At 39.0% G+C, this 11,393-nt stretch overlaps 1 protein-coding gene across 5 annotated transcripts in view; it reads right to left on the reverse strand.

The window, feature by feature from the left end:
• Positions 1-10,815, reverse strand: part of LOC131068023 (protein cornichon homolog 2) — a 118,250-nt gene extending 107,435 nt beyond the window's left edge. For all 5 annotated transcript variants that reach the window (XM_058003229.2, XM_058003226.1, XM_058003227.1 and 2 more), the window contains exon 1: positions 10,378-10,815. In XM_058003229.2, coding sequence (XP_057859212.1) covers positions 10,378-10,452 — 75 coding nt within the window. In that variant the 5' untranslated portion in view covers positions 10,453-10,815. The remainder of the gene's footprint in view (positions 1-10,377) is intronic.
• Positions 10,816-11,393: the final 578 nt, after the last annotated feature.

Here is an 11,393-nt window from a genome sequence, read left to right on the forward strand (position 1 = left end):
CTTGAGCATTCGACGGGTTGAGTGGCATAAAATCCCTCTTTAACGGTCGACCAGCGCGTTGACATGTATCACAACTTGTCACCCATTCTCTGGCGTCATTATGCACTGTCGGCCACCATAACCCTACTAGTAAGACTTTCCTTGCCGTCGTGTCCGGTCCCATGTGTCCTCCTGCGACCCCTTCATGTGCTTCTCTCAGGACTCCTGGGATTTCCTCTTCCAAGACGCATCGTCGTAGGATCTGGTCAGGTCCCATCTTGTAGAGAAGGCCATTTATAAGTTGGAACGTTCTGCTTCTTAGTACAGTTTTTCATCTTTCACCTGACGACATTTCCTTAGGAAGTTTTGAAGTTGACAGGTATTCGCCCACACTCGTGTACCAGGCAAGGAGGACGGCAATGCGGAAGAGATGGGCGTCCGGAAAATCCTCTTTAACACCTTCGGCCGACTCTCCAAACTTGATCCGTGATAGCTGGTCGGCGATGACATGGCTCTTGCCAGGTCTGACAATGATGTTGAATGTAAATTCTTGTAACAGCAACAGCCATCGGCTAATCCGCCCCTGGATGATTGGCTTGTTCACCAGGTACATCAACGCTTGGTGATCCACATAAAATGTGAATGGTGTCGCCAATAGGTAATGTCGGAATTTCTGGACGGAGTATACCATCCCGAGGGCTTCTCTCTCCGTCGTGCTGTAATTCTTCTCTGCTTTTGACAAGAGTCGGCTTGCAAAATACACTGGGTGGTCCAGCCCATGGCTGCCAACCTGTGCCAGTGTGGCCCCTATGGCAAAGTTGGATGCGTCGACATGTACATGGAACTCTTTGTCCCAATCTGGATATGTCAGGATTGGCGCACCTACCAACCGTGACTTTAACTCCTGGAAAGCCTCTTCTTGGGCCGTCCCCCAGATGTATGGCTCCCCCCTTCGTGTCAGCATATCAAGTGGGTATGATACTTGGGCAAAGTTCTTAATAAACCGCCTATAATACCCAATGTGTCCAAGAAATGACTTGACGCCAATGACATCGTCGGGCGCCTCCATCTCCATAATGACCCATACCTTGTCAGGGTCAGTCTTCAGTCCGGCCTTGCAGACGATGTGCCCTAGTAACTTGCCTTGAGGCACCATAAATCTGCGTTTCTTGGGATTTAGGGCGAGGCGGGCTCGTCGGCATCTCTCCATGCATTCGCCAAGTGCAGCGAGATGTGCCTCTCCGTGCTATAAATGGACCAATCGTCCAAGAATGCTTTGAAGTTTCCTACAGACATTTTGTCGAAAATATGGAGGATTATCCGTTGGAAGGTAGCTGGCGCGTTGCACAACCCGAATGGCATCCGGTTGTATGCATAGACGCCATCTTCTACAACAAAGGTGGTCTTCAATTTGTCCTCCTCTGCAATGGAAATTTGATTATATCCGAAGAATCCATCCATAAATGAATAAATTTCATGGCCCGCTACTTCCTCGAGGATGGTGTTTGTGAATGGTATGGGAAATGGATCTTTAATTGTGACAGCATTCAAACACCTGAAGTCTACACAGATTCTTATCTGATCAGCCTCCTTTTTCAAGGATATCACAATGGGCGATACCCATTCGCTGGTCTGGACCTTGAAGATGATTCCTACTTCGAGCATGCGGTCAATTTCGTCATTTACCCTAGCGGCATAATTTTTGTTCATCCTGTATGGCCGCTTCCGTACAGACACGGCTCCGGGAACCAGAGGGATCCGGTGTTACCCACTCGTTGACCATACTAACTCCGTCCCCATGACCAAGGACTCGCTAATATATAAAGGTGACCGGTCAATTACCCGATGTCAACTGTCGACAACCGACGGGTTAACTGCCGTCATTAATTCTAATTACATTAAATGTCTTATTGCTTAATTACCCGACAACACCAAGCAAGACACAATTAGCAACAAGAGCAAAACCAGGCCCTAAGGAAGACTCCCAAAGAAACCCTAATTCTGGGGCCCCAAAGACTCAACCTAGCTCAAGCAGAGCCTGCTATCCTAGTGATCCCCTTGGCGACACTCGAAAAGCAAAGGCTAACAGACAAAACCCTAGAAACCCAGAAAAGCAAACCTTAGAAAGCAAAAAGCAGGGATACGTCACAACACTATGGACAAAGAGTATCAATCCAAAATCAAGAATGATGTCTAGGATATTGTACCTAGACCTAAAAGTTAAGTCTGTTGTTTCTTCTAGATGGTTGTTTAAAATAAAACATATTGTTGATGGTACTATAGAGAAATATAAAGCTAGATTTGTAGCTCATGGTTTTTCTCAAAAGGAAGGCATAGATTATGAAGAAACATTTGCTCCTATTGCTAGATATACTTCTATTAGAACTATTATAGCCATTGTTGCAACTCATAATAGAGAATCACATGTATGCAGATTAAAGAAAGCTCTTTACAGCCTTGTTGTGACGTTTTCACACATCGCCCCATTGCAAATGGGGACCCTTGCTTTTTTGCTTTTTAGGGTTTGTTTTTTTTGGTCTTTTAGGGTTTTGTTAGTTAGCCTTTGCATTTTGAGTGTCGCCCAGGTGATCACATGGATAAGCAAGTCCGGCTTGAGTGATGTCTTGATCCTGAAATTTGGCTAAGTCTGGAATGTCCTGAAAATTTGGCTAAGTCTGAACGTCCTGATCCTGAAATTTGGCTAAGTCTGGAATGTCCTGATCCTGAATTTGACTAAGTCTGGAAACTGAAAAACCTCAAAAAACTAGATTTTGCAATATAACTCCTGGAGGTCTGAAACCACTCTCAAACATCCTGAAAGTATATATGGAATATAACTTAAAGTATAAGACATAAATGTTATATTCCATAAAAATTATCCTAATAGAGAGTTCGAAAAGTCAAATTTCGCTCCTGACCTTCACTGAGGATCTAGAGCGAAAAGCGCTCCTGTCCCTCTCCAAGGGTCCAAGGCGAATCGCTCATGTCCCTCACCAAGGGTCCAGAGCGAAAAAGCTTAGTGGAGTCATTCCTGACCTTGTTTGGACAAATTGAGACATCAAAGGCATGATGGAGGACAAAATGAACGTGATAGAGCATCCAGACTTGATTAAAGACAATGAAATGATGGAGTATTTGTCTAGAAAGGTAAATTCGCCCCTGTCCCTCACCAAGGGACCAGGGCGAAAATGCTTTAAAGTGCACTCATTTCAAAGATCGAATAAATTGAACTCGAAATTCTAAGTAAAAATGCCATCTTGGACGTCAAAAATGAGGTCTTGGACGTAAAAAACAAGAAGTGTGAGGTCCAAAAGGTATAATCGCTCCCGTCCCTCACCAAGGGACCAGAGCGATCTTGTTAATGGCCATTATTTTCCATGCTTGGGCGCCAAATATCCTTCAAATTACATTAAATGCCAATTTCGCTAAAACTCCAGGATATTTTAAAAATTAAATTGACATTTAATAAGTGCGCATGGTATTTAATAATTAATTTTGAGCCTTTAAAAAATCGAAATTTTTAATTGTAAAGGCATTTTAAATTAATTATTATTAAATTAAATTTAAAAAGAGGGCGCTTGGGGTATTATCTATTATTTTTTGCAAAGTCGGCCTCTTTCTTTTTATTAATTTTATCTATTTTGAGGCCTATTTCACCAAGTCGGCCCATGGGAAATGAAATGGGGAGCGCCTATATAAGAGAGGTGTGTTGAGCGATTTTAATCCATCATTCACTCATCATTTCAAATGCGATTTGGAAGGGCAAAGAAGAAGTGCGAAATCTAGCTGGAGTGGAGCAAATTTCTACTAAGTGTGGAGACTTAGGAGGGCGAAATTCATCTTGAAAGCTATTGGAAAGGCGTATTTCTTGCTAGATTGGAGAATAATTTCCAGATTTTTGAAGGTATTTGAAGGCGAATTTCCAGATTTTTGAAGAGGAAGGTGGAGTTCTTTTCCAAGCTAAAGGAGGTGCATTTTATCCAAGGGAGAGCTTTGATCTACACTTTGCCTAGCCAAAATTCATCTATTTTTAGAGTTAATTCTCAAGAAGAGGTATGGCAAAATCATCTTGACACCCTTATTCAAGGTTTGATTTTTTTAAGCATTTTTGGGAAAAATCTAAGTATTACATGGTTAATTAGGAAATGATAACTCAAGATTTATCATGAAGTTTCCTAATTAAAATCTTGAATATTCCTTTTAAAGTTTAATTTTTAGATTTCAAGATATATTACTAATTTTGAAATGTTGTGTAGGTACCAAGATGGCGACTCCCAAGCTCGAAAGATCCACAAGTCGGAAGACTCTCCTCAAGGAAAATCAAGCCAGATCAAGGACGGTCAAGCAAGGACAAGGGCGACCTTCTCCAGCCTAGCATCGACAAGGACGGCCTTCTTTGGACTAACGTCATCAAGGGCGACCTTCTCCAATCCAGTATTACAAGGCGAGGTACATCATCATCCTGCACATCAAGGACACAAGAAGTTAGAACAAGGGTTCGTTGAAGAAGCAGATAGTTCCAAATGAATTAATTAAAGCTAGCTTCTCAACAACACCAAGTTGAATATTTACCAAGTTACAAGTGTCAAACGAGGTGGCATCCTAGTCATCACTTCTCCAGTCAGTGTGGTCCACCTCAGCATTTCCAGATTCAATGTACCTAACTCATGGAAGGTGGCACAAACTTCTATGTACCTACCCCGGCTATTCATTGGTCGAATTTTCTAGAGAGGACATGTGTCCAAGCAATACAATTTTATCATTGGTCAAGCATTAAATGTTATGTAATGGTTGTAACAAACCCTAATTAGGGTTTTCATTGTAAAATCTTGGCCATTGATCTCGAATTGATCTGAGCCATCGAATTGTATTGAGGGCACTATATAAGCCCTGGCATTTCATTTTGTAAAGAATAATTAGCAATAGTTAGAGAGAAATTAGCAATAGTTAGAATAGTTAGGAATAGTTGGAAGCAGTTAGAAGATAGAGAGAGAATAGCAATTAGAGTAGAGTAGAGAGAGAAGGCAAAGATTGTTGCCAAGATGTTGTTGTAAAAGACTTGTAACTTCATTGAAGAAATGGTGAAATTTATGGGTCGATTCGACAATTTGCATGGTCTTTATACTTCTCATGTTTGATTTTATGATTAGATGAGTGGAAGAAATATGCTTGATTGATGGTGAAATTCGTATATCCATACTACTAGCAGTTTGTTGATTGCAGACTTGCCTTGCGTAGTCAACTGGAATCATTCAGCTTAAGCTTAACTTCAATTGTCGCTTCTTCATCGATATGCATCAACCTGATGGTGTCTATGCCTGCAGTGATGATTTGAACATCATAAAGCTTTCCTTCGAAGATCGCACTAACCTTGTGGAAATGGTCCTGGGATGTCGAAACAAGACTTAGTTAGAATTTCATCAAAGATCATCCATTGCTCTTACATTCTTAGTGTTAGGATTAGATCCTCTCCTCACCCTCGTCTTTTTTCCTTTTTTCAAATCTAAGCTAGTGAAAATCCTGTGTTCCAGCAATATTCAAAGCAAATCAGAAGTTCAGGCATCAAATGTAAGTCCCCTTGTGATTCCAGCAAATCACATCATACCACAAAGAGCTTATCCACACGTAGAGACCCTACATACAAGAACCTTGGAGTCATCCTGATTGATCCTTTTCTGCGATATCTTCAGCAATCAGAGGCTTTATTCAAGAGAGGATAAGGTACCCTTGGGTATTTTATTCTGTGTATGATTGTGTACAAAATACACGTCAACAAGCCTCAAGCAAGCTCCTCGAGCTTGGTATGTACGAATTGATAAGTACTTGGTTAGTTTAGGGTTTTGTAAGAATGATGTTGATCCTAAAATTTACTTTAAAGTATTTAATGGTGAAATGTTAATTCTAGTTTTATATGTGGATGATTTATTCCTAACTCGTGAAGATAGTCTCATCATTAGGTGTAAGAAAGAATTAGCTGTTGAATTTGAAATGAAGGATCTAGGTCTAATGCATTACTTTCTAGGGTTAGAAGTGTGGCAAAGACATAATGAAATTATTCTAAGTCAGGGAAAATATACTGTTGATATTTTGAAGAGATTTGGAATGTTGGATTGCAAACCTATGTCTACTCCTATGAAAACTAACTTGAAGAAATTGAGTTTATCTGCAGCTAACTCTGATTTTGCAGATCCTTCTGAGTACAGACAGTTGATTGGATCATTGATGTATCTAGTTAACACTAGACCAGAGATTTGTTATGCAATGAATGCACTCAAGCAGTTTATGAAAAAGCCAAAGCATGTTCACCTTGTTGCAGCCAAACATATTCTGAGATACTTGCGTGGAACTGTTGGCTATGGGCTAAAATATCCAATCAACAATTCTGTTACCTTGGAAGGCTACTCAGATTCTGATTGGGCAGGAAGTGTTACCAATAGGAAGAGCACTTCAGGTATCTGTTTCAGTTTGGGTTCTGTTGTGATTTCTTGGGCCAGCAGGAAACAGTCCTTTGTAGCCTTGAGTACTGCATAAGTTGAGTATATTGCATCGAGTGTTGCATCTAGAGAAGCAGTGTGGCTTCGAAAGCTTCTTGTTGGGTTGTTTGGACAACCTTGGGAACCCACAGTTATTCATTGTGATAATCAAAGATGTATTAAAATGTCTACTAATCCTGTGTTTCATGACAGATCAAAACATGTGGAAACTCACTATCACTATGTTCGTGATATGGTACAAAGAGGTGCCTTACAGCTGAAATATGTCAGCACTGATGAGCAAGTTGCAGACATTCTCACCAAGCCCCTTGCTCGTGTGAAGTTTGAATACTTCAGAGACAGGCTTGGAGTTGTTGAGAATCAAGCTATGACTGAGAGGGAGTCTCAGTCTCAGTGATGCATTAAGTTGAATCTTCCACCCTCTGCGGGCAATGCATGGTGGAGTCACCCTCTGCGGGCAATGCAAGGTGACAGTATTTCCTTCTCTGGGAGAAGGTTGAGGTGAAAGACCTCTTCCACCCTCTGCAGGCAATGCAAGGTGGATCCATCCTCTACGGGCAATGCAAGATGGAAATTTTTGTTGTTTTCTTGCAGGTTACTTTTTCATCCTCTACGGGCAATGTAAGATGGAAAAGTCCATGATGCATGATTACACTATTTGCTAGAATCCTCCCTAGCTAAGAGGGAGTGTTGAAAACCGATAGCTAGATTGGATTATATGAGCAAATAAATATGAACAAATGTATCTACATTGGGCTGGGCCCAGGATTGTTTATTGTAACTTGTAGATAGGGTAGGCCCAATTTGGGCGGTAAAATCAAATATGTATTTGAGCGATCATTTATGTAATTGGACTGGGCCCAAACTCATGTAGCTTGTGGTAAAGGCAATCAAGCAATAACGTCTTAATAGGTCAAGACCTATTTGAGCGATACACATAATATTATTATTAAATTAATAAGGCAGGCCAACTTGAGACTTGACACCACAAGTCAAGTATATAAGCAAGTCATTTGCATGGCATAATCAATCAATCATATATCATGCGAATTACATCAACTAAGTCAGCAAACTTGTAATGAGCTTCAAGTCAGCGAAATTGTTATCTCGAGCTTATTGAAGGTCAGTGCTCATCTCTCTCCATTAGCTGATCTGATCTGCAAGTTGTCAAGTCTGCAATAGTCATCTTAAGTCAGAGACAGACTTCTGGAAGGGCAGCGATCATCTCCATGCAAGCGAATTCCTTCTACAGATCTGTACATCACATCTCCAAGACAGCAAGGCAGAATTGATACATCTCGGTCAAGCGAATTCACTGAAGACTGTTTTAGCAGCAAACTGATCTGATGTTGGAGATAAGTTTCATGTCTTGTAATTGCCTTCATATTCGACATAATATAATTGGATTTTAAGGCTGGGTTTTTCACCTCCAAGAGGGAGGTTTTCCCAGGGTATTGCTGTGTTGTGTTAATGAGCATTGTGTTTTTCATTACATTTTCAGTTTACATTGAATTTTGTTATATCTGATTAGTAAAATTAACAATTTAGACATTTAACAGTAACTGACTGGAAAGCTGTTAATGTGTTTTTAGCTTTTACCAAGGTTGCACAGGTACGGGGGTACTTGGAGACTTTGGAGACTGGTGCTGGTATTGGTACAACTATTTTTTCAAAATAGGAGACGTGGGTACTTGGAGACGCCAATTTCTTTTAAATATAATTTAATAATTTATAGAAATTCTGAAAATATAATGACATTGAACATTAAATATAATATAATAATTTCGTAATGGCTGTTGCAACGTTTTAAGAAATCCTTGTGACCTGCATTTGTTTTGAGCATTGTTTTCTTCCGTTTGTACTACATTTTGATTATTTTGTTGTCCGTGTTTTTTTTTTAAACATTTGAAGGTTTCCTTTTCTTTTTGTTTGGCTTGGAGACGGTGGGAGACGGGTGGATACGTTAGCGGGAAGTCTCCTCTCTATGGAGATGTTTCCCACCAAGTTTCCGGTGCGGGATACGCATCCGAGTCTCCGGTACGAGTACCCATGCAACCTTGGCTTTTACATATTAATCACATATCTATAATTTGGTTCAAATATGTATTATGTATTTTACAATTTTTTTTATTTCAGCAAATTTTAATATTATTATTGTCATCTGCAAGTACCCATCACTTATGTTTTCAAAACGTGTCATACCCATACTGCACCTGTTTACCATACCAATTCCAATGCCCTTCTCCTGGCAACATTGAGGATATCATATGAAATTTTATGCTCTTCAGCTATTTAGAAATTCTGTTTAAATTGCCTGATTAATATCATTTCTACTGAATAAATTATATATATATTATTAATTTGAATAGTTTTCTTAGTTTTGCTAATTCACAAGTTAATCTTTACTCCTTGGCTTGCCAAATTTCCATCCAGACTATGTGATGTGCCTTCATCTCCTATTCCTGCGATAGCAAGATAAATGATAGTCTAAAATATATACAAGCTAGGATGTTCCAGTATATTGATGCTGTAAATTTTGAAGTTTTGACCCTATGATGGTACAAAAACTTCCTTACAAGCTTAAAAAAAAAAGACACACCTCAAATGCCAATTATAAAGTGACCTGTCCGGAAGGACATGATCTAATGCTACTTGAGGAACAACTGTCATGATGGTAACCTGCACATTGATTATGCTACCATGTGATTAAGCATTCCGTATTTGCAAGAACCAGGTAAATTTGACAGTGTAGAACTCAATGTTTACAATTATACTGTTGAATAGAACATTATATCAAAATCACATCTTTGTTTCGTTTACTGCACATTAAAAATGTCAATATGTGATTCAGCATTCCCTAATTGCAAGACCCGGGTGAATTTGACAGCATATAATTCAATGTTTGCAATTAACCTATTGAAATGAACATTATATGTTAGCTTGATCAAAAGTCTGCAGGGCAAGGTATAATCAAGACTCATAAATGTAGCCCGAAAACTCAAAACATCAACAAGAACTCGAGAACAGTCATTTTATAGATGGTCCAAGGGGCTGTATAATGGTGATAGGGGACAATCGTAAGAATATAAACCAGGTTCAAATTTCCCTACTCCAACAAAGTGGCAAATAACTCCAGCAAACGTTTACGAGGTTGTGGGATATCGATAATGAGGTGCATTTGAGTGTGATCTATGTTTACAAATCTTGAGAATGTGGTTCGAGCGTACCGCAAACAAGCATCAGAGGCAGTTCACCATCTTACACATAGTTTAACAACAAAATGAGCATCTTATGAAACCAAACTTTTTCTGTAAGGTAGCGAGTGCACTCTGTTCGTGACAAATATTAGGATAGGCTACGTAATGTTTAACTTTTGTTTGTGAAAAAATATTAGGTCAGTGTCAGTGGCTCGAACTAATCCTTTCCGGCCTACCTCTGGCTTGGGCATGGTTAGTTTTATAAGAAAAACAAGAAAACCTAAGACTTGACCTTATAATAGACATCTCCAAACCAAAATGATAACACCAACGACATCTTATAAAAAATCCTTATCCTAAATCTTTAACAATCTGGGCATTGTTCTAAATTAAAAATAAAGCTATGAGTGTATTTTTCAAATACTTTAGCTATTATGTATGTTTTCCAAACACAAATGGGTATTTTTCAAAAAACAATAATAATAAGGGGATTTTCCAGGTATTTACAAACATGATATGCACATACTTCAATAGAAACTAACATTGTGAAAAAATTTCAAAGAAATAATAATGCGGGTGTTGTAAGGCTTTTGCCAAGTGGAAGTCAGGTGATCGAACCCTCATTGCGCTTGACTCTATTATCAAATTCCCCCTCATAAAAAAGGATAGTACAACAATGAAAAAAATGGTTGAGATTCTTGAAGTACCTGGTATACCACGATTCCGAGGAGTGCAATGACGAGAACAAAAGAAATTAACCACAAGATCACCTCCCAGGCCATGAAACGTCCAATTCACCTTCAAAATTTGTCTTATAAATCAATCAAGGATTCCTAAACATTGCATAGTGGTGAAATATTCAATTGATCTTAAATTTATGCAATGTCAGAGGAAGGAAAGAAGGAAAGGGTAGTTTGAAGAGCAGAAGTGGATCCACCGCACAAAAGAATGGAATGATTGTTAATAGCGCATATGAGGGCGGCCCACTTCGCAGACAGTTTTTCATTCAAATAGAATACCCAAACCTTCTCTGTGTTGGGTAGGTATTTGATGGACTAAATTGGGATTTTTTAACTCACAGGATGCCCTGTTGGCTACCACTAAAATAGAGTAAAAAAAAGTGCACCCATGCTTGTTTCAAATATTCGGCTTTGTGTCTTTGTTTTTCTTCCTCTCTTTAAGAGCTTTAAGAGAAAAAGATTTTAGTTCAATTTAATTTTTGGTTTTGTTGATTTAGGTTGTGAATGGTTTCCTCATGTATTAGGGGAAGAGTTTATCTAATTATGATTTGTGTTTCAATTATCGTTCATTTTTTGTTCATCCAATTCTTGTTTATGTTTCAATTACCATTTACTTCTTGTTCATTCAATTATTGTCCATGTTTCAATTACCGTTCATTCCTTGTTCACCCAACCTCCCAATTACTAATTTTAAAGAAACCAAAAAAAGGGTAAATAGAAACTCATTAATAAATTTCATATGTACCAATAGCCACCCACTTTACCTCCTATAGTTAGAATTTTTGGACTTCAATTGGAGTTGTGCAACTTTATTGGTACCCATAGCACATGACTAGTAGGGCATTTGTGCATAAGTATTGGTCATTTTTTAGGTGGTTGTAGCACATGGTTATTGGGGCATTTTTAAGTAAGCAACAGATGACACTTTGAAATGAGCTCTTTTTTACTCTTGCGTGCATAATGGAGCCTACAACATACATCAT

Source organism: Cryptomeria japonica, chromosome 4 (assembly GCF_030272615.1).
Source record: "Cryptomeria japonica chromosome 4, Sugi_1.0, whole genome shotgun sequence".
Classification (NCBI taxonomy): Eukaryota; Viridiplantae; Streptophyta; class Pinopsida; order Cupressales; family Cupressaceae; genus Cryptomeria; species Cryptomeria japonica.